The 23,556-nt window shown below is 37.5% G+C and overlaps 1 protein-coding gene across 3 annotated transcripts in view; it reads left to right on the forward strand.

The window, feature by feature from the left end:
• Positions 1-1,011: 1,011 nt before the first annotated feature.
• Positions 1,012-23,556, forward strand: part of LOC106938362 (brain-specific angiogenesis inhibitor 1-associated protein 2-like protein 1) — a 36,225-nt gene continuing 13,680 nt past the window's right edge. For 2 of the 3 annotated variants that reach the window (XR_001422605.1, XM_015020395.1), the window contains exons 1-9: positions 1,012-1,389; positions 4,484-4,559; positions 4,698-4,784; positions 12,100-12,161; positions 13,955-14,026; positions 16,777-16,911; positions 21,313-21,465; positions 21,591-21,746; positions 22,963-23,086. Coding sequence is in view for 2 of the 3 variants with exons in the window: in XM_015020395.1 (XP_014875881.1) it covers positions 1,339-1,389; positions 4,484-4,559; positions 4,698-4,784; positions 12,100-12,161; positions 13,955-14,026; positions 16,777-16,911; positions 21,313-21,465; positions 21,591-21,746; positions 22,963-23,086 (916 nt within the window). In the remaining variant the exon portion in view is untranslated. The remainder of the gene's footprint in view (positions 1,390-4,483; positions 4,560-4,697; positions 4,785-12,099; positions 12,162-13,954; positions 14,027-16,776; positions 16,912-21,312; positions 21,466-21,590; positions 21,747-22,962; positions 23,087-23,556) is intronic. The other variant, XM_015020394.1, reaches the window with a different exon arrangement.

The raw sequence follows: 23,556 nt of genomic DNA on the forward strand, positions 1-23,556 counted from the left end.
TGCAGAACACTCTCACTTTTGTTTATATCCATGGTGTTTTTTATTATTTTTTTTATTTCACCAAACCTTTTAAGTTATTCAAGATTCACGTCATACAATCATTCATTGTTTTTATCTGACCACATTTCTTTTGCAAAAAATGACTCCTCACAAACCTTACGGTTTTTGTGAAGACATTTAACATTTCTTGAAGCATGCCAATAATATGACCCTTTTGGTTTAACATCCTCTCCAGAACAACGAGATTTGCTTTACACCATAGCAGTTTTAGAAAGGAGCAGCCACTCACGATCTGATCATGTTGAATAACTTGTCAATAGCTGAAATGAAGTTATTAAGTGGGAAACTCTTAGGTGGTGCCTTTAGTTGTTGTGCAATTGCAATGAATATGGACGGCAGACTTTTAAGATTTGACAAAAAAAAAAATCTAGTAACAAAAATGTAGTTGTAAACATGAAAAGGGTTTAACTACTTTTGGAGGGCACTTCATATCCACCATTGGTGTCTATGTATGTGCAACCTGCCTCAAGGGGGCGCCCGTGGCCCATAGTTTATCTATTTTCTACTTCTGTGCAGCCCGTCAGATAGGTAAAGCTATATGCAAACAATGGATACAAAAATGTATCGAAAGCAAACAAAAATGCTACAAATGAAGCTAAGGCTAGCAATACTAAATCTTTAGCTAATCGTTAAACAGATGATTGAGCAAAATTGTAAGATCAACTAAAGGTGTGGAAATCAGTCAAAAATATTTCTACGATGGTTTGAACCGCGTTTCAAACTAAAATTACATAAAATACGACGAGGGTAAAATAATAATAAATAAATAAATTCAAACCTCCCCCCGAAATTTTAAAGTGACATGGGTTTATTATGAAATCAAGAAGCATTTTCCAGTAAAAAGTTAAAATGCTATCTGACATTGTGGCAATAAATAATCATTATGAAGTTTCATAAGATTCTTACAAAAACAGTTAAGGGTTAAAATAGGCTAATAATACCTCCCTCCGCAGGTCTCCTCCCCTTCTGTGAACTAACCACCTACAACAAGTTTGACAGCTCAGCCTTTTAGTACCGAGCAGCAGTGGTAACGACAGAAAAATTGCACTTTTCTCCCACTGAAGACGGGTTTTGTCTTATTTTTGTCGCCATGTGTGCGTCCGGCGTTTCCTGTGGGCTATGAGGGATTTTATACATCCGTAGGTTTTGGTCACTTCTCCTCCTGGGATTCCTTCTTTCCTTTTTTGGCTCGCGTTGGTGTAGCGTCTGAGAAATAAATTCGAGGAAAACCTCTGTTTTTTTTTTTTCATCTATCCGGGCGTCGAGAGGAGGATAAAGATGTCGAACAAGGTGGATGAGGCGAACAAGCTCGCCGAAAGTACATACAAGGTATGGCTGCTGGTTTAGATGGGAAGCTGGGAAGACAACAGGTGCGACCACGGGGGAGAAAATTCCTCCATACTTAAACAGACATGGAGCACAGCAAAGCTGAACAGGTGTTAACTAATTAAAAGTGTATTGCTCATTTTAAAAGCAAATTGAACATGGAAAGAGTTTTTTTTTCTTCCCCCTACTGGAACTTGTATAGATTAAGATAAATTGTTAAAAGATCTGTTAAGTAGCATTATGTACATTTTCAAATATTCTTAGCTCCCTTAGCAGCCTGTTTATCTCTGCATTTTTTAACTTACAGTATTTAGACGCTTCTAAAGAGTTTTTCCAACAGGTTTTGCCTGAGTTCAGAAAGCTGGTTTTTGGAGAGTTGAATCACTGGTTTTGAGGAGCTGGCTCCACCCCGTTTGTATTGTTTCCTTAGAAAAGAGTTGCTTTAAAGTATCATCCTTATCTCGGCCAACATGTGGCTCCGACAATTGATTCATTTTGGATCTACATATAACTTGTTTGTGTGGACTCATCTAAATAAATTAGTGTGTAATTGAAAACGTATTGTATTTATTGAAGTTATCCTAAGAAATTATTTTGTATAAAATAGAGGTAAAATGGTTTCTTCAAAAAAAAAAAATAATAAATGTAACACATACACAAAGACACAGTTTTAGAGTGTAACTCTATTACAAAAAACTTAGTCAGCAAAGTGTAATGTTATGACACAACCCAAAAAATTTGAATAAAAAACCAATGTTTGCTCAGCAGATAATGACTAACACAAAAAGCAACAAAAGAGCTGAATAGGTTGTGATGTGTCCTAACACTTTAATGGAAAATTTAGTGAAAGGAAGAAGTGTGGCAGAAAAAAGTTGAGTTAGCTATAGGATTATGCAGCAAAGCCCATACAAGATGTTAGGGGAGTTTCCTGAGGTGTGATGCTGTGGCTGGGGTAAATGCTTTACCAGCCACCACACACAGAAGTACTTATAGGCCGTGGGCTACAAAAGTCATCACAAATTAATTGCCTAACAAATCCATATCTTATGTGTCACTTTGAGAATTAAATCGTTGAAATAAACAAACTTTACAGTTGTCGTTTTAATTAATTTGGATTGGAAGTTTGACACAGAACGCCTTGAGTACAATGAGGCCTAAATATGTTGCTTGATGTAAGCAGCTTTTCTTAATACTGGGTCGAGAAAAGAGCTTCGTAAAGTGGCCACTATGCATTTTGTCAGCTCAATTGGGTTCCATACTGTGAGCAAAACTCGCATACACATGTTGACTGGGGATTTGCAGTGCAACCATTAAGCATAAAGTTGTTCATATAGAATTCCTCTTAAACGTATTTTCTTTAAAGATTGTTATTGCATCCATTTTAAAAAAAAAAGGCTTTAGAATAATAATAAAGGTACGAGATTGGCATAAAAAAGCCCATTAACAGTTGCCAGTTCTTGCACTCTGCATGCGACTCTCCACAGGTAGCCAAGTGAAGGACTATAAAGAGCTGGAGCGAAGGGGGGGCGCAGACTCGAGGCTTTTCTTATAAGTCTTCAGTCCTTTTGAACAGCTTTTACTTGCCTGGCCTCTTGTTAGGACAGCCCCCGCAGCTCATTGAAGTGGTGAAATACAGGGGAAAGACTCCAGGTTTAATAATTTAGGTGCCTGTGCGTTTTGTGTGGTAAGATTATACAGCGAGCTCCTCAGCAGCCATCACCTCTCGTTCACAGTTAATGGTAACAAAGTTCTCATAACGGGTATTGAAATTATATGGTTTTGCTGTGAAATTAAGTGAAGGTTCACACATTTCGCAACATGTCAAAAGTTTCTCAGAGTAACAGCTTATCTTTCATTTAACTGATGTTAGAAAGTTAAAAGCATAATTATAAAAAGCTCATAAATTAGATTGTGGCTTCTATAATCCCTCACGTTTTTCATAATCTGAGTGATGCATTTTTATCTTAAATGTCATTTCCTGACTTTAAGGCGTGAATCTGAATTGGGTGATCATTACATGACTCATGAAACATTGATTGCAGTGGGTGACTTGCTGGGCTTAACTGAGGTTGGATCATTTGTAGACATGGGTTTACAGCTAAACCAGCATTTCATTTATGGTAGGTGCCTTAAAATGATATCTATTTGGTGCTATAGAGGTGAACTGAACTGAAATAAATTTCAAATGAGTATTTTAACACAAAATATTTGGGATACTGTTTACTAGTAGTGTGTGAATCTATTTAACATCCATCCATTCATAGAACAGTACATTTATTCTCCCACAAACTGGTAATTTGGGCTGCACGCCATCAAGAAAATAGCTAATTGTGTTGAATAGTATGTTGGTGATAATAATTACGATTGACCCACAGTTTCCTCCTGGCTCTTTTCTCCTTTCCCTCCGTTATAACGCCCCCACCACTCAGTGAGGTACAGCATCTCGCCACTGATTGTATGGATCTAGTTTTGGCATTGAGGGCCAAAACTAGGAATGTCATTTAAACAGGACATGCACATTATTGTTATGATTCATTTGCTTTTCAACTATAATAACCTACCACATATTGCATCCGGTTAGTTCTACATGATGTCAGTGTTCCTCCTATTGATATTGCAATAACTATGATCCAATATCCACTATTGTGCACCCAGATATCTATAGATCAGTACATTCATCTAGTCCATTCATCTGTCCAATCATCTTGCTATTATTATCTCCACCCATTCATCCTTGCAGCCATCTAGCTTTTCAAACTTTGCTAAAACCAGTTAATCCTTTGGTCACGTTACGCGACTTCTTAATCGGACACATATCTAGTTTGCAATATAATTAGATATGACTATGCTTATTTTGATACTTAATAATGAGACACCTAATCTGAACAAGTTGGGCTGATCCAGACATGATTACTTTGCTGCATCTGGACCAACATAAAATTGCAAGATACAAGATATTTAACGGCCTTGCCAAATAAAAACCTGGATCTGCATTCAAAAACGTATTTTTGTATGAGCTTCTTAATTTCCATCTCCTGTTGCTCCTGTATAATGACACTTTCTTTCTTATGGTCACTGTCTTCCTGTCTTCTTGCAGAATGTGATGGAACAGTTCAACCCAGGCCTTAGGAACCTGGTGAACCTGGGAAAGAGCTATGAGAAGTCTGTTAATGGTGAGTTGCTGGTTTTTGCTTTTTTTACTGCATTTTCTGGTACACTGATAAACTATTGGGGATTTGATTTAAGAAAATGCAATACATCTACATCTTTTCTGTAGCCTTCAACCACTAACATTTTTATCATTTCCCCAGCTATGTCCATGGCAGGAAAGATGTATTTTGATGCACTGTCTAAGATTGGAGAGAACGCTGCTGGATCTCCTGTCTCCAAAGATTTGGGTAAGTTTCTACGTTGCTCTCCTCTGGGATTAGCGGGGAAAATCTTTACACAGTGAAGATCTTTCTCTATCTATATCTCTCTATCTCTGACTCTCTGTTTTATTGCAGTTCTTTTAAGGATCTTTCAAATCCTTAACAGGCAAAATTTGTTTCTGAATTTTTATGTCAAAAAGAGAGGAGATGAGTTTAAAACCATAGCCTCATAACAGGAGACATGCGCGATGGAAGTGTTTCCAGTAGATCTGTTGCAACAGTGCTTCAAATGGTGAAAGTGACTGGATTTAATAGCCTGAAACTTTAGCTTTTTGTAAATCTCCTTTGCCATCAAACACAAAACATTTTCACTGATTAGCTGCAGCATCTTCTTGTTGAAATACCCAGTGATCACTGCACAGATGACAACCCTACACAAACCAGACTTGGTTATTTCTGTGCCTAAAGCTTCTTCAGTGGGGTCTTCTTGTTATACATGAAATGTTGGAAGGCTAAAGAAAAAAGTCAATGTTGTTTTTTTTTGTTTTTGTTTGTTTGTTTTTTCCTCATCATAGAATATAGCTTTTTCATTTTTCAATGTCGATGTTGGGTTCTCCCTTGGAAAGTCCAAATTTGCACGTTTGTGGAGTGGGAAGAGATGTGGCCTTTGTGGCCAGTATGATTATATGCCTTAAATTTGGTTTCCGATTTGCCTGTGTTTTCACCAACAACTTTCTGGATAGTCTGGATTTTGCGTCGGGCGGCCATATTGACAAAAACAAAAAACAAGAAGAGCATTTTTAAATTTGCAATTGAGAAGAAAATAAATCCATAGATGCTTGTGTCTGCTTGCCGCTAAAAATGCATGAGGAAGTTCCATGGTTGTGCAGAGTCATTCTGTTTGCGAGATGCTGCTCACAGACCCCTTTGATTGTTGTGGAGGGGAGTAGAGCGTCTCCCATCCTCCATTAGCTTCTTTGCTTAGGTTGCAGAAGTCAAAGAAAAAGCAGCGAACGCACAATGTTGGAGACGTGGTACACACACACACACCACATGTGGAGCCTCTTGGTTAATTAAAGTCAGGCTTCTGAGTGTATGCAGAGGAAAATCAGTGTTCAAGGTGTTTTTACTGAATTTGTGTTTAAATGTGTTCCACTTTACAGGCACCTTATTGTTCATAAAATTGTGCTGTCAACTTTTTTTTTTTTTTTTTGAGTAAAAAGTTGTCATAGTGTCTTGAAACTCTTGCTTTGAACATTTTTGGCTAAGAGATTGACAAATATTTAAAGTATTTTCATTTATTTATTTTACATTTCAGGTCTTGTGTGTGCTAGATTTTACAGAGTTTCCTACTGGGGCGTGGTAGGAATAGTATCGGTTAAAAGCTTGAACACACATGAGTCTAAATTTATGACAAATGCCACCAGTGCAGAAGCGAAGCTGCACTGCAGTGAAAGCACATGATGAGTGATGCTTAATATTAAAGTTTATGGCTGAGTGTGAAAGGTTTATTAGTAAACAGAGTTTGTTTAGTCTTCAATTTGTTCCCGGTCAAATTCCCAAGCTTCACCTTCCCACTGGCTGATATGCAGCCAGACACGACTGGGATCCTAACTCACTGTCACTAGTGACACGCTTTGATGTAGCCACTGTATGCCTCTCTTGTCCCTTGCGGTTTTAGAGCTAAACTGCTAATTAAATTCTGCAGCACATTGGAAAGAGCCACCTGTTGCTCTTCTGTTTCCTGGCATAGTTAGAAAAAAAACGTCTTTATACTGTTACTTGGTTTGTAGACCGCTTTTTTTTCTGGATAGCTGCAGTTCTTGCTTGCTGTATTTATGCTACAACATTGCTATAATTTCCTGCGTTTGCCAGATTCTGTCTGGTGCAAAACAGAAACATTTATTAATTTAGCACAAAAAAGTTAGTATGAATCCCCAAAACAGCTAGTTAAAGCACAAGTGGTAAAAATATTCATATCAAAAGTGGTTGGATGTAGTTGCTAGCATCTTAACACTGGTTTAAAGATGGTTTATGTGGTTTTATATTTGGATGTTTATTGAAAACCACCTGTTGGCGTCAGCTGCTGAATTTTAACTCGAATTGTCCACAACTTCTCACCAATTGTTGCCTCTGGCATTTTTAGAATTGGTTAATGTGTCACTCCACCAAACTTGGCATGATGTTGAACAAGAATTGCAGCGACAGCTGCAGTCCAAGATGGTGGAGGGTTACTGGCGAGCTGTTTTCTTCAGTTAGTCATTTCTCAGAAAGTGCAGCATGTATGTGTGCCTTACTTCTCAGCTTTAGTGTAAATCATTCTATTGGACTTGCACTAGAATTGTATTAGAAGTTGCTATTGAGAGCTGCTGAAATTATTTCTCTTTAATGCTTTGAATAGTAATGGTTTGTGATTGAAGGGGCATAAACTGCTCACTATTCATAACTAAATAACAAACAGAGGTTTTATTTAGTAATCGGATGTTCAGATATGCAGCTTTACCTTTTATGTTTTAGATCTTATAATTTACCATATGCATCATCAACACATGGTTGGCTTACTATTTACATTTGAAGGGTTAAAGTCACATTTTATGTGTGGATAAACTCCAGGACCACAGAGAGAGTCATACTGTTCTGCCATAATGGATCATTCCTGTCTGTCATTAATTTTGGATTATTTAGGAAGGTGGTGAATAAACACCGAGTTGAATGTCATCTAATGATTGCTGACTGTAAAACCAGATGCTTTGTGATGTGGATGTGACGTCTTCAGACTCCTAAGAGCAGTAATGTATGTAAATAAGAGAGTGTCTACATTGTCATTAGGAACTTGCTCATGGATGTAGAGCAGCTGCCCTGTCAGAAACCCGAGCTCCACTGACACATCGCCAGAAACCAGATACTCTTGAAAGAAATTGTAGGACCTCTGCACCTTATCCTGCTACCTTCTTCCTTATAATTAGTCTACCTCCGACTCTTGTCACACCCAACATTTGCATAATCATCTGACCTCTCACAAGGCAGCAGAAAGTTGTTTAGGTTCATGTAGAAATGAATTGGGATTTGGTTGTAGTTCTTCGGCAACCAACTCAGTTTTCAACTGTTCATCACTTACAAAATTCAGTAGATGTTGGGTTGTTTTATATTTAGTTACAAATGAATTGGATTGCCTTGTCAATTTAACCAAATACTTTGTGCTCTTTGAAGGCTAACTACTTCTGCCAAAACTCAATTCAAAGTTTAAACCAAACATTTGGCCACAATGAAATGATTGAGCTTTTTAATCCCTCGCAGTTTTCACTAAATCACAATTTTAAGTTTACTGAAAGTTTTAGTTAAACGCTTCACTCTTGTTATCCATGCAAAGCTAACTTTATCCACACTGCTGCTCAGTTTCATTCCAAGGGGATCTTCTTTCTTTTTTATCAGTTTTCAGCTCACTGCTTTACCTCATTACTTCAGTTTGTAGTTCCATCTAGTTGTGACAAAAAGTGTGATAATATTCTCATTCAGTAAAAACACATGATGCCCAATGTTTAAATAGTACCTGGTGCATTTTTACATAATCCTAACATGTTTGCATGGTGTGTCACGTGACTTTCACTGGTGTGAGGATTATTTTGTCTACAGTCAGAAATGGTAGAAGAACAGTTTCCCTTTTCACATTCTACTGGTGTCATCAAAATCAGCTGAAAGAAAGGAGGGAGTTTATTTATAACCAAGGAAACTTGTTATTGTTGTTTTTACCTGTTAGAGTGTTATCTGGTTTTTCATCTACAGTGCTGTTTGCACACATTGGTACCCTTCATAAAGGTGTGTCTAAAGCATTACACTAATCCTACATTATGGTAGCATAATGTCGGAGGCTAAAGTAGGAAAAGGTTGCAGTTCAGTAACTGAAAATGGAGAGCCCTGCTTAAGATTTTCCAAAGTTATGAAAGAATGTTTCATTTTATTTTATTTTTTGTTATGATTTTGCATCTGGAAGTGAAACAAGACTGCTTCTTCAGATTTTGATTTTATGTTTCTTCCTTGCTGTCCTCCTTGTCTTGCTTTAATCTTTTCCAGTTACTATTCTGTAGATGTGAACAGAGTTTTCTTGCAGCAGTTTCCTGAATTAGGATTATCTCCACGCATCTGTCTTACTTGAATTTCTTGTTTCTTTGTGTCTTCCTTCACATGTTCCCCATGGAAGCAAAAAACTAAAGACTAAATTCAAGCTAAAAATGTGCCAGTTACATTTATCGTGTAACTGTTTTTATCGGTATTTAAAAATGGAGCCTTGTTGGTTTAGCTAAAAACGATGACCTCATACGGAAAGATTCCCTTTCCAGGAGGAAGAATTATTACTTTGTGACACATTTTAGATTTTTTTTTTCTATTGAACAAACGACTCGTTCACTTCATTCATGAGAAACTAGATTTTTATCAAACTGCTCCACAAAGTCAAGCCCTGTTTTTACTGCCTGGGCAAACAAGCCTTCAGGAAACCTGTCTGAGCCGTGTGGGTTTGTCGCCCTCTGTATTTTCTGATGTTTTTGTTAGCTAATGGTGGTGGGTTGCTTTTGGCGCCCTGTCATCATGACACACTTTTCGCCCTCACAAACTCGCTGATTTGAGCACACCTGTTTCCTGGCAACGTTTGGTGCCGATCGTGACAACAGTAAACATATGAGTGGGGCCCTCTGGAATGAGGCTGTCGGCGGCAGTGACGTTGCTGAAACCAAGTCATTTTTCTACGCCGTGAGTAATTTCAAGCATCTCCCGACAGATCGCTGCTTAGATTTCCGGCTCATCACTTGGACAACAGACAACAGACTCTCGTGCTGTGCATAAAAACCTGTTTGTCTGGTATTTGACTCAAAACCGCACCTGCTCACATTTTTTTGGGAGAATTTTAATGTCAGGTGTATTCTAGCTTTAGCAGTGATTTATTGCTGGTTTACTTTTAATCCATCAAAACCTGTCATGTGGTATTGACTTTTCCTGTTCTTTTCTAACATTTGTCTCATCTCATTTCCTAACAATTTTCATTCCTACTACATATACTGCTTTAACACTCTTTTTCTCCCTTCACCTAACATCTTAACACAGCCTTTGCATTCCTGTCAGCTCCTGTTCTTTTAAAATCTTTTTTTTTCTACCAGACTGAACTCTGACAGCCAGTCCCACCATAAGGGAAGGTGGAACGGGGTAGGTGTGGTTTGACAGCTAAAGGAAGTGCACTGTTTACATACTGATGCATTTACAGCTCATGGTTATCTGTTCACCTGGCAGCAAATACAATTGATGTCAAGGATTGTGCATTTGTTTCTGGGTTTTCTGTCATTTTGTTCAGTTAAAATAATTTACTACTTCTTAGATCTCAGTCTCTTTCTCAAGGGCTTTTTTAAAAAATATCTACCCAGTTATTGCACCATGTTTACATCTACATACTGTTGCTGAAGTATACAGTGAGGAAAATGTTCTGTTCATTTTTGAAAATTCTGCCATCTAATTAAAAATTTTCCCCCAAAAAGTGTGAGGTTCCAGACTCCATAACTTATTAAATAATATAAAAGTAGGTTTTTCCCCCCCAACTCATTGATGTTTGACCTACTAACCAATAATTTTTATTGCTTTTTTTTTTTTTGGCTTTTTAGTTATTTTACCTCTGGGCTGTAAACATGACAGAAGATGCATCAACTAGGTTAATCTTAGAAGTCAAACAAGGCATTGAAGTGCAGGTGTAATCACTTAGATTTAATCTACTATAATCTAGTCTAGATGTTTTTGAAAGAAATTTGGAATGAATTGTAAAAGTGAAATGCATGTATCTAGATTTCCAAAAATAGAAATAATGTCATTTTGTTCACTGTAAATCAGAAACTATAGCTTCAAGAACTGTTTCATTGTTTTCTCATCAGGGTCACATTAAACCTTTATTATTTCTGCTGCTGCTGTTCCAGCTTTTACTTTGTGGGACAGTAAAAGCTGTTTCTTTTGTATTATATTCTCTTTTTTTTCACTAATTCTTTCTAACAAACTACAGAGGCCTTTGCAAAAAATACAAAAAATAAATTTTAGTATTAAAATGTACTGGTTTCAAATAGAATTGATCATCGTTGATTTTATTTGGTGGTACACAAGTAAATTGCGATGTCTTTTCAAAAAAATCTTTTCCTCTGTTTTTGGATGTTTTTATATAAACAGTCCTAAAATTTATTTATTTTTTTTTCTTTAAACATTTATACACTTGCTTTGGTCTGTTGTGTAAAATCTCTGTTACCTCGCAGTTTGTGGCCGTCACAAGAAAAAAGAAAGTGTCTTTGGTGTGTGGATAGTTTAGCACAGCAGTTTGTAAACCTATTAGAAAAGCGTGAACCAAATAGTCTTGTGGTAGTTATAAATCTTGTTTGATTTCCTGTAGAGGCATAAAGAAATAAACCCCTGAATATACTTGACATTTAGCTTAATTTCACCAAAAGTAGAACAAACTACAGTTTTCTAGTCAACGGGGATTACGGTATATGCTTTAGCTTTATTGATTCACTATTCTTCTTCTTGTAATGCCTACAGCAATCCCTTGCTGTGCAGAAACGGCTAAACTCATGACTCTTTGATAAAGACTTTCTAAATCTGTTGGCCATATTATCCAGGACCAAAGAGGGTCTGACTGGATTGTTAAAACAGACGCAAATCAGCAGGAAGGCTGCCTTCAATCAATCAATCAAATTTTATTTGTATAGCACATTTCAGCAGCAAGGCATTTCAAAGTGCTTTACATCATTAAACACAAAAACACAGAGTCATGCAACATTGAATCAAAATTCAAAAAACATTAAATTTCCTGCTGAGTCGAAGTTCTGCCCTTATGGGTACCTCATCAAAAAAATAAATAAATAAATAAAGAGAGGGGGACTCCAACCTGCACCCCTTTCAAACAACGGGGGAGACTCCAACCTGCACCCCTTTCAACAACGGGGGGACTCCAACCTGCACCCCTTTCAACAACGGGGGGACTCCAACCTGCACCCCTTTCAACAACGGGGGGACTCCAACCTGACTCCAAAGCTGTTTTAGATTACATTACCAGCAGGTGGTTGAGTTTTTCTGGTATCCCTTTCCTTTGATGTCAAACATAATTAGCCCTTACACCTTTGGGCTCATTGGCATAAGATTTCTTTATAACTACAAGTTACTCATTTCACTTTGTTGCCTTACATTCTGTACATTGTTGTGGTTGTACAGCGAGATTAAAGAAGTTTTAGGTTATAAAGCAGGAAGGACTGAATGAAAAAAGCAAGCAGGAAAAGCGAGCCTCCTGACATTAACCTGTGTATTTATTTTCGTCTGGCAGGTGCAGTGCTGGTAGAAATCTCCGAGGTGCACAGGAAGGCTCAACTTGAGATGGAGGAAAATGTAAGTTCCACAGATGTTTCCACAGATTTCCCGTTTAAATAGCTGCTGTTTGATCGCTCCATGATTGTTACCTAACCCTAGAGCATTTTGTCAGACATGCTCACTCTGCAAACCTGTTGCTCGGTATATTTCCACAGCAACATGCTGTTTCTGACGCATTCAACCGGTAGTTCTTTCTTCTACACCCATAAATAGAAAATACCTCGCCTCCTTCCCCACCTACATGTCCAGTAGCCGCACGGGCAGCTGAGATGTAAAGTGGTTTAACGACGAGGAGAGCTGTTTTTTTTTTTTTTTCTTTGAGTACAAAGGCAAGTCTAAACAAGCTCTGGAAAAACATCAGCTGTAGCTGTTGCATGGAGATTCATTAACCTTGCATCTGCACATGCCCTGCTTCCCTCTGATATATCCGAATGTGTCATGGCTGATTCACCCCCTGGTGTTTTTCCGTAAGTTTGTCATTGCGATTCAGCTTGCTTGGACCTAGTAACATACATATTCATTTCAAAACATCCCTTCGCCACTACTCTTTGTTTTTGTGTTTATGCATTTATCATTTGTCCATTTGAATGCTTTCTAAAAAACAAGTGTACAGAAATGTTGTTATGCAATATAAAAGAATGGGGATGACTCCTGTAAGAAAAAAATATTTTAGTCTTTTGAGACTGAATTATGTTTTAAGCTGTAATAATTAAAATAAATGTTGCAATACATTCTGTCTTTATATTTCTTCTTCACTTAATGAAATGAGTTACAGTAACAAAACATTCTGACTATATGAAAAGGAATTTTTTTTAGGTGAATCTGTGTCCATACGTGTCAAATTACCAAGAGTAAAAAGGTTTAAAGTATCTTGTATTTAGATTCTTCAACCCTCTATCAATATTTTCCATTATGGAAGACCTCAAGTTTTCAGCTTAATGTGTTTTTTTGTGTGTGTGTTTTTTTTTTTTTTTTTGCATGTAGCTAGCCAAGACTGCAATGTAGACATGTGATTTTTGTACATAATGCTGTTTCTAAGTGCTTTTTTAATCAAAGTAATGTGTTACTTCATATTTTAGTTGGCAACATCTCCTGACTCCATACGGGAAAACCGTCAGGAAAATTTAAACATGTAAAAATGTGACGCTATATCGCTGTGCATTGATGGTGATGTTTATAATATTAAAGAACTGTGGAAATATTAATTAGTGAGACCATCCTGTTTTCTTCCGTTGTCACATGACAGTTGTTTTTCTTTAAGAAATAAACTGCACCGGTTTGAGAGTGTATCTCATTAAAGATGAACTTCAGGGCAGAAAAGATGCGATGGAGTCCTCTGAGACAGTGTTACCAGCAGAACCTGTGGGTGGGTTTTCTTCTTAATAAACTCCAGCTTGCGAGTTAAAGCCTCAGTTTAACTTGGAGAAAACCTTCTTGGTGCTTTGATGCTGCATGTTATGCATATGATAATGTTTCCCCGGGAGCTGTCGCCGCATCGCAACAAGGCTTCGACGAAGGCATCGACACCTGCAGATAAATGAGAGCTGCAGAGAAGGGGAGGATGTGATGGAGGACTATGGGCATTCCCACGCTTTGTTTCTGACTCATTCATAAGCACAACCTTGGACTTGGCTCTCACCCCCGCAGACACTCACCAATGCACTCCATAATGATCACTTTCCATTTTTCTCTGAGATTGCACGTTCTGTTGTAGTTGACAGCAAAGTTGAAAAGTCAGTCCCTCACGCTTCTGTCAGCTCAATAATCAACTTTCTTTTTTTGTCCCCCCCCCTCCTCCTCTTCACCTGAAGTTTAAGAGGTTCCACAGGGAGATAATAGCAGAACTGGAGAGGAAGACTGACATGGATGTCAAATACATGACAGTAAGTACTTTCTGTGTTTATGTGCAAGTCATTAACGTAAAGGCAGCTTCGTTCCTTCTTGCAGCCTTACACACTTTTATGTAGAAGTATATTATTGTGATTTGCATTGTGACAAAATGGAGGATAGACCAACAGAATGTAATGGGGGAGGAATTTCATATTTCTGATAATGGAGATCAAGGACAGGATGAGCAGCTAAAGAGGATTAATAAATAAATGCGAGGGTTTTAGTCGCCACCATAATCTGATCACATGTAGCAATTCCTAGCTATAATTATGACTGCAGAGAGGATAATTAATTCAAAGTGGGTTATCTCAGGAACACAACACAAAGGACAAATGAGATTCCATTTATCCAGCAGCAAAACAAGTCTTGTCTGTCTGCTGACATATTTGAAGCCAGTTAATAAGAACCAGGAGCAAACATCAACGCGGCATCAAAATTCCAACGTTTTGTTGAAAATAAAAGCTGGAAACCTCACTGAAAGCAATGAGTAATAAAATCGATAAACTGATGTAACCTGGTTAATTAATCAGGTTATATTGTTTGGCTGCAGAACTACAGTAAGCTATTTATTGTCGCGGACAGGCACGCTAGCTCTTATAGTTTGTTGCAAGTGTTTGGGGAAGCGCTACGTTGCATTAAAATTGTGACTTTTTAAAACCATGGAAAAAGACTTTTTGAAATCAACCAAATGTTTGGTAAAAATCTAAAATCTGCCAAAAAAATTGAAAATTAAATACATTGTTTTGTAATATTTGATATTTTTACTTGGAAAGTAAAAATGGACTATTTCTAGATTGATATTGGGAGTCTTATGCTACATAGGGTTAGGCTGTAGTGGTTTGTTTATTAGCAGGCATGCTATCTATTGTTGTTAGCTTCAAACTTTTCTCTCTACTCACAGCCATGGCTTGGATATTTATCTGCTGACCTTAACTTACTTGCAGCAACAGGTGGGGAAGGGGACGCTATTCAAAATTGTATACAAATGGAGAAAATCCTGGACTTTCTATGAAGTTATTTGAACCATAGGAAAGGTTTGAAGCTACATTTTTGTGATTTTGAAGTCTGGAGTTTTTAACCCTTTCATGTATAGTGGCCACTACAGTGGACAGCTGTCTAAAAGCCATTTTCTTGTGCTTCTTGTGGATTTTTATGTTATAAATGCACACAGACCACTGAAGTGGACACTAAATCATTATAAAACACACAATCAACTACTGGCCATCAGCTGCAAGTGCAAGAAATTATTTTTGTTAAATCCAATATGGCCGACAGATAAAAAAGCGTCCCAACCGACCCGGTCCCTCCTACTGTAGATGACTCTTACAGGTAAAAAAATATTGTGACATTAGATAACCTCTAAAGAACAATACTACTGATGTATCTTTCAGATAACAACTTTGTAATTTGTAATTTTCTCCAAATAATAAATATTTTTTTACAATTTTTTTTCCCTACCTTTTTTTAAGCCTTACGAAAAAAAAAAAAAAAATTTTGACACAAAGGATCATAATTCAGGCATGAAAGGGTTAATATTCAGGTCTACCTTAATTTTGGCCAATGTTTGGCTAAATAAAAGCAGGGAAAAAAAATCAAATAAAACAACAATAATGAACACTTATAAATTGGGAAACAAATTTGTACTGGAAGTTGGTTACTATATACAGTGTGTATAACAAAGTCAAACTGTAATGCTTTCTAACACTTAATCTTGTTTACCTGGAAGTAGGCCTGGGAGAATATAGTCTGACATTGGGAGGTTAACAAAGAGGATGCTGATTTAATTAACTTTAAGGGTTAGTCAGCTCAGTAGCAAGCTTCCAGCAGGTGAATTATTCTCCCAATAGGCATGCTAGTAGCTTGTTGGAAATGTTGTATTTAAAAACGGTGCTACTTTAAGGAAGCAACAATTTGCACTCTTGTGGAGATTTTGTGGATAATGAAATGTAGCTCCCGTTTCAATATGGAGAAAACTTTTGGGGATTCCCCTGTTATCCTATTATTACTATGTAGGTTTGAGCTGATTTGTAGAGTAAAGCTTTGTGTTGCTGTGATTTTAAAGATACTAATACAATTTAAAAGTAGATCATGACAGGAGAATCAGTCTCCTTACCTTTAAACGACTTAAACAAAAATAGTGTCCATGATTTGTTCTGATTTGTGCCGTAAAGCTTTTTCTTTATGCAACCAGAATTTGGAATTATTTTAAAGGATTAAAAGGTCATCTCACAGAGATGAACACATTTTCATATATCCTAAATTATGGTGGCACAAGTCTGCACAAACGGAGCACAAATCATTAACGCCGTTTACGTTTGAGTTGGGGAATGTGAAGGAGACTGGATCACCTTTGAAGACCTGCCCTTTAAACCTTAATAAATATCTTTGAAGTGATAGTATTACAAAGAGAAATGTTTGTTACACAAATCTAGCTCAAATGTTTAACTTGTTTTTGCTAGAATTGGAGAATCTGGCAGGGGCTCTAGTTCACTGTAGTAGACTGAAAGCTCAAAGCAACATGTGGGGAAAGAAACCAGAAAATGTCACCATCTCTTGCATTTCATTCAAAGTAATAAGTATATGAATAGAACAACATGCTACTTTAGAGGTCTTAAAGTGTTGACTTTGCAGGGTTAAGACTGGCCCACTCATATTTAGAAGCAGAATATTTCTTATTTTTGTGACAAATATCACTAGTTTCCTGTTCCACCACTCATTCACATGAGTCATTTCTCTGCTTTAGGCCACATTCAAGAGGTACCAGATGGAGCACAAGATGAAGCAGGATTCTCTGGAGAAGTCCCAGGCGGACCTGAAAAAGCTGAGGAGGAAGAGCCAAGGCAAGAATGCCAACAAATACGAAAGCAAGGAAAGCGAGGTGAGACGGACACGAAAACTCCCACAGTCGTGTGACACATGGTGTGTCTTTAAAGCCCCCACACACAGAGTCATGTTCATATTTATTGTCAACATACAGAGATTACCTAAAGGCAGTCTCTGCTCAGCAAACTTTGAAACCTGAGCTGCACACTAACAGGGGTGTGTATGGTGTTGGATCTGTGCAGTCAGGCATGAAAATATCACTGCTTACTATTGAACTTTTTTTTTTTTTCCTGCCCAATTTTCTCTCCATATGCTTTATGTATTCAGATAGCTGCATGGGCTTGGCTGAAGGCACCAAACCAATTCATTTGCTTGTCTGGTGATCATGAGCTTGTATTTGTGCACATCTAAGAAAAGATAAAAAAATAATCCAGAATAGAATAGAATATTATTTTCCCCTCATAATTAGAACTACATATAATACTACTAGTATTATATGTACTAGTATAATACTTAAAAATATTTATTTACTACTTGCATGTAGCACAAAACAGATTAGCTTGTGCTTTGTCCCCAGAATGATGACGTATAAGATCCAGTTTGGAGAAGGAAGATTTAGTGGTTGAATCATTATTATCGTTAGTGTTTTACCTCATTGTAGTCATTCCCTGTGGCATGTTAAATCATTATTGCAGGTTGTTTTAACACGGCGCTGCCACACCCTCTCAGTGGCTCTGCCGAACGAGAAGTTTCATTTCAAAGCCGGTTTCCCCGACGACAGGGCAACGTCAAAATCCTACATAACCTGCTTTCCATTGATCTTGTCAAGCAGCCTGTTTGCCTGGCTTTTTGTGAATGTAATTTTTTTTTTTGTGTACTTAAAAGGTTTTGTGTATTCGGTGAGCACAGTTCACCCTACCTCATGCTAACAGAGGGATGGGCTCAGCTGTTTGTTTCAAGTTCAGTGTCCTTGAAGTGCAAGACTCGTTTAGTTAAAACGGCGTGCTAAAACTCGTTTACGTTGCAGGAGTTGTGAATATTTAAGAAATAGTTTAAGTAATTAATTATTTTAAGCTTTTAAATATATATTTTAATTAAAGAGTTCCAGCCTTTACCCATTTCTTTCATCTATTTTTTTTTTTCCAAGCCAACTTCATTCAGAAAATATGAGGAAGCCTCTGCCGCTCGCCTTTCAATTACTACTTAGACATTTCTGTATATTGTTCTATTTACCTATCCTTCTTCCCTCATCCTGTTTTCTTTCATCTTCTCCCTTAAGTATCTTTCTGTTTTTCTTTTCACCTCCCCACCACGACATGAATGAGTTTGTTTCCTCGCTGCTGTTTTCACCTGTTTGATATAAAACCGGTTTGTTGGATTTTGGTGACTCAGCAAGACGAACCCCCGATGGGCGAGAAGACAGGCAGACAGGACGTCAGAGCTGCAAAACTTTACTGGATGATTCACAAGACATTAAAAAGTCTTCAAAGTGAACAATCAGACAGAAGACACAGGGGAGTAGAAAAGTACAGAGGGAGAAAAAAAACATCAAAAAGCTGAAAGAAGTCCTTTTCAAAATGGCTCAAGTTTATGCGGGAGTAAAAATTGAAACTGATCGAGACAGGGATTGCATTCTGTCACAGAAACGTCAGAGTTTTTCTTTTTAGGGAGTTTGTTTTTCATTTACTTAAGTAATACACATGAAGTATATCATACAGCCATTTAAACAGAAAATATGGGGCCCACTTGCAGTTAGTTATTCATACTGTTCATAACTGTGCAGCACCTTCCAAATGTATGTGGTTACCTTTAACAGATTCTTAGATTATTGGAATTTAAACTTGGACGCACAACAACTCATGTCTAATTTCACATTTTTATTATTAGAATAAGTTTGTGTCTTTATCAGGCTTTCACTTTGTGGAGAAATTTTGGTTAAATCTTTTACAGTATCGTGAGTCAAATGAGGTTGCAGTCATTCGTCCTTCGCACCGCTCTCTTGAAATCCAGTTTCAATCAGATTGCGATCTTAACTTTGACTCGGCCATTGCAATATTCTAAATGACGTTCCTCCTCATTCATTTCTTTAGAAAAATAAATATATGACAAATGATGACAGTGTTGAACCTGATCAACACTGTCGGGTTCATGGGATTCTCTTTCTTCATTGTTGAGAATAAATAATAAAAAAAATACTTAAGTCAGTCATAGAATCACAACATCGCGACAGTATTGTCTGTCCATCTCTGCTGTGCAGCATGCAATTATAAAAGTGATCCGGAGACGACCGTGGCTTCAAATGCAAAATCAATAAGCTCTGTGCTGTTCTAATAATAGTCTAATTTGTAAAGATTTGTGTGTTTGCTGCTGATATTTGCCTCTGTTTGTTTGCCGACTTGTTGCCACAATCAGAGGCCTGTTTCCTGCGTTGGTTGGCGACAGAGATGCTGGCAGATCTAAACAGACTTATTCATGCAGGACTCTCTGTTACTGGACACAGACATTTGGTGGAAAAGGAAGATGTGATCAAAGATGACATCTACCGGCTCTAATGTTGTATATATTTGTTTTAGTTTTGTAAACAAAATGGTCGCTTTTTACGAGAGGACATGAGTGGCATGTGGCTAGTTTTTCATCTTTACTTTTAGGCTTATAATACAGCGACACTTCTATCTTAATGTGAGCTAAAATATCTTGCTGTTCAGTAACCATGGGAAAGGTTGCATCAACATTTTGGGTAAACAGGTAAATTGAAAAAAGTTTGCACATTTAAGACTAAAATGGTAATGTTCATTCATATTTATGGACCTTGTATTTTTCCATGTTTTGTCATTTGTGTGCCTTTTTTATGTTCAGCATAAATTTGTGCAGCATTTACAATAAAAGGATGCTTCTTTTCCAAAATATACATACAGTCCTGTGCTGCATCACTATCATTGTCACACTCCTCCAAACAAATACCACATGGTGTTCCAGCAGCCTCCCAAAACGCATTCATGAAAATAAACATTGGTTGTTAACACAGGGCCTGCTCTCATTTACATATCGCAGCGCATTCATTGTGCAAGAATGCATCCTGCATTCTGATTCAGGAGTCAGAAACACTCACTGTAAGGTTCATGTTTCCGCCAGCTGATTATTCCTGTTTGGGTTTGACACAGTAGAAACGAAAGAGGTCGTGAACCGCCTCACCCTTCAAGCAAACATCATCCCTCAGCTTTAAAGGAATTAGCAGATGACTGCTGTTCTACAACTTGAAAGGAGCAGGGGTGTGTGCCTCAGTGCCAGCAGCCGTTACAGGTGTGCCACCTCCAGCCAGTTTGATGAGATGTGGATCTCCAAAGTGTCAGAGCCAAGGAATCGGGACCAATCTTAAGAAAGCCAGGTCCAGTCAGAGTTTTATTTGATTGTGTTATTATTTTACTCTGTTTGAGAAGAACTGAGAAATTCTGATTGGAGTTATCTCTGGAGGTACAAAATCACTTTGGGTACAACTTGTCTTCCTTTCAGTGCTGTTCCCTAATACCTGTTCACTATATCAGCAAATCAAAGTATTCTACTGGAACTTGATTGTGTCTATGTTGTTGAAAACCAAATTATCCAACAGGTAATATCACAAAATGAGCTTGCTGGGTTTGCTATCGCATGCATGCACAAACCAAATCCTTTCAGGGACCCCACTGACCTTCTTTTGATCCCTGTCTGTCAGTGAAGATAACACTGTCCCCTCTGTTCATGAGATTTGTCCTGTCCTCCCTTCATGCTGCCGCTCTATCTTTCCTCTAAATACTACTTTCAGCAGAGTCTGACAATACAGGAAACGATAAACTAACAATACCTGTTCCCCTGCATGAGAGAGATTAGGATGTTAAGAAAAGAGCCGTGCTGCTTGCATGCAACACATCCTTGTTATGTTTGTGTGTGCATCAACAACAAGAAGGTTTTGGTGGCTGTAGACCATGTGCAAGGCAAGATAAGAGAGTGTACCTAATAGAAGCTATGCTTAACTCTTTGATGCACAACCTGGGTCACAAGAGTCCCGACTGAGTTTTTATCAGTCAGTATTCCAGGTGTTCCTCACTCGCTTTGTTTTTGATCACCTTACATCTTTATTGTAAGTTTTCTTTTTCCCCAATAGAAATCCTCTTGTATCACTACACCTCTCATGCACAAACGGGTTCAAAAATGACCCATTTGTGCTCATCCACCTATTCAGTCTTTTCTTTTTTTTTATTATTGAGCAGAAACCTTTCCTCTGTTCTTCTAAAATATTAAATTGTATCATTATTAAAACTCGGATATTTGAACAATACTTATACTTTGAATGTCCAATCATACAATACATGTACTGACGGCACTGAACTACAGTCAAACCTGTTCCTCTCAGCATGCAGATTCATGCATGCTTAAAGCAACTGGATATCGAGTCTTTTCATATTTGTTTGCTTGTTGTCAGATCCTGGAAGCCCTGACAGTTCGACAGACGGAGATGCAGTTGTTCCTCGCAGATGGCTGCAAGGAGGCTCTGCTGGAGGAGAAGAGACGCTTCTGTTTTCTTGTTGACAAACACTGCTTGCTAACCTATCATTTTGCTTCCTATCATGAGAAGGTAAAACGCACAATTCCAAGTCTGTAGTTTTGCAATAAAGTCACAAATGTGACAAAGGCTTGCAAGGTAAAAGTTGTGAAGTTTTTACATTATGTTTTCTCCTTCTTTGCATGGCTGATGGACAGACCAGAGACTTGCTGTCAACAAAGCTGAGCAGCTGGCAGGACCAGTGCAACGATGCCACCAACATGCCGGACGGCGTCTTATCCATGATTGATGAACTGCGCAAGCCAGTCGCCATTGCACCGATGCCTTCTCCCACCCCGTCGAGACACAGCATGGTACGGCAGGACAGGGATGAGATCTGAATGTTTGAATCTCTGTGCAGGATAGTAAAACAATATCTCATCAGCGCAGAATGGGAAAAATTTAATTACACCTCTCACTGAGGTGATTTCACCATGTGTGGGTGTACATATTAATGGTAGATGAAGTGATATAAATGCCATTATGTGTTGTGTAAAAACACTTTTTTTTTATGAAACTGAATAATTGTGCTCTAGCAGCAGATGACGGTGAGATTATGCAGCCATTTTAGTCGACACTTTCTTTGTCATGTAGGCAGGAAACAGGGCCTGGGTGCTTCTGATTGGGAGTCAAAATTTCACTTCAAACTGGAAACGTGTCGATGCTTTAGTAGTTACGCAATTTATTGCCACAATGTTGATATTGATAAATAAAATAGTTCATTATATCCTAAAAACAAGCATATTATTTCAATGTTTACTTAATTTGTATTTCTGTTGCTACAGTGCCTTCCATATAGGTCTTTACATAACCCAACCTGCAGCCCAATAACCTTGACTACAGCAGCGTTAGCCCTGCTTACTGACTTTATTAGCTAACAGATACAAAAAAATAAATAATATCATATTCCTATGCAGAAGATCATTACATACTGGGGTAAATACTGAGCTAATAGATAATTGAATGATTTTAGTCATTTCAATATGTCAGTTAATTATGTATTGAAGTCTGAGAATAATTTATCTAATGCTTGTCATTAATTTTACTTATCAGATATATTCATTACAGTGAAACACTCCATATTTGATTAATTTTCTTCATTTTGCATTTGCAGAATATTTTTATTCATAACACTTTACATTTTTTCCCTTGACCTTTGTGGCAGTCATAGATGGAAAACAATTAAAATTTGATATGAATAGAATTAGAACCAATAACCTTGTATCTGGAAGAGCAGTGTAAACGGTGGATATAATGTTCAAATACCATTGCCAGATTGCAAAATTATCATTCCAAACAGCATTTTATAACAATGTGTTGTTTTGTTAATTTCTCAATGTAGCTGAATTGTGTATTAGTTCTGCCTGAAATTAAACTTAGTTTTAGTGTTTTATTTTTAAACTATTCTGTTGCAGCTGTGACTTTCTAGTTCAGCGTTGGGGTCATTTTAATTTGTTGCACTTGGAAAGTAAAAGTTGTTTCCTGACTTCAGACGTGATGTTGATGATGTGGTTGGTTCTCCTGTGGCAGAGTGCGCCTGTTCCCCCGGTTCCTCCTCTGAAGGCTCAAACCAGCCCTCTGGCTAATATGTTCAACCACCAGGACAGCAACACAAACAGTGTGACTGCTTATACTCCCACCAAAAACAGCATAGGTAATACAGCTTTTAAAGTAAAAATGTCTGTGTATTTTCTTTTAATTACTTTTCAATATAGATGCTGTAATTTCCCGAGAGCGACTATTTTAGTTTTTTTTGTTTTTTTTTTCCCACTTGTTTTCTGTTTTACAAGCTTTCTACTTTTACAAATATTATATATCCCTTGTTTAACCCTCTGATGCGTGAGTGACTGACTATACAGTCTTCCGTAACTGGGTCCTTTTTGACCCGGGTTACAATCAATGTGTTTTTATGCTACTTTTGTCATTTTGATTCAAAAATAATGTTTTGTATAATACTTTCTACTGTGTTTTATTTCACACAAGAGTTACTTCATGTTTGAAATATTTTCATTTTTCACTTTTTTAAACGTTTTTAGAACAATTTGTTGAACATTTCTGACAATTTGTAGAACATTTTTAAAACAAAATGACAACAGCAGCAATTTTACAACAACAATGATGAAA

The sequence above is a fragment of the Poecilia latipinna genome, unplaced genomic scaffold (genome assembly GCF_001443285.1).
Source record: "Poecilia latipinna isolate Pla-1442-1.1 unplaced genomic scaffold, P_latipinna-1.0 Scaffold2577, whole genome shotgun sequence".
Classification (NCBI taxonomy): Eukaryota; Metazoa; Chordata; class Actinopteri; order Cyprinodontiformes; family Poeciliidae; genus Poecilia; species Poecilia latipinna.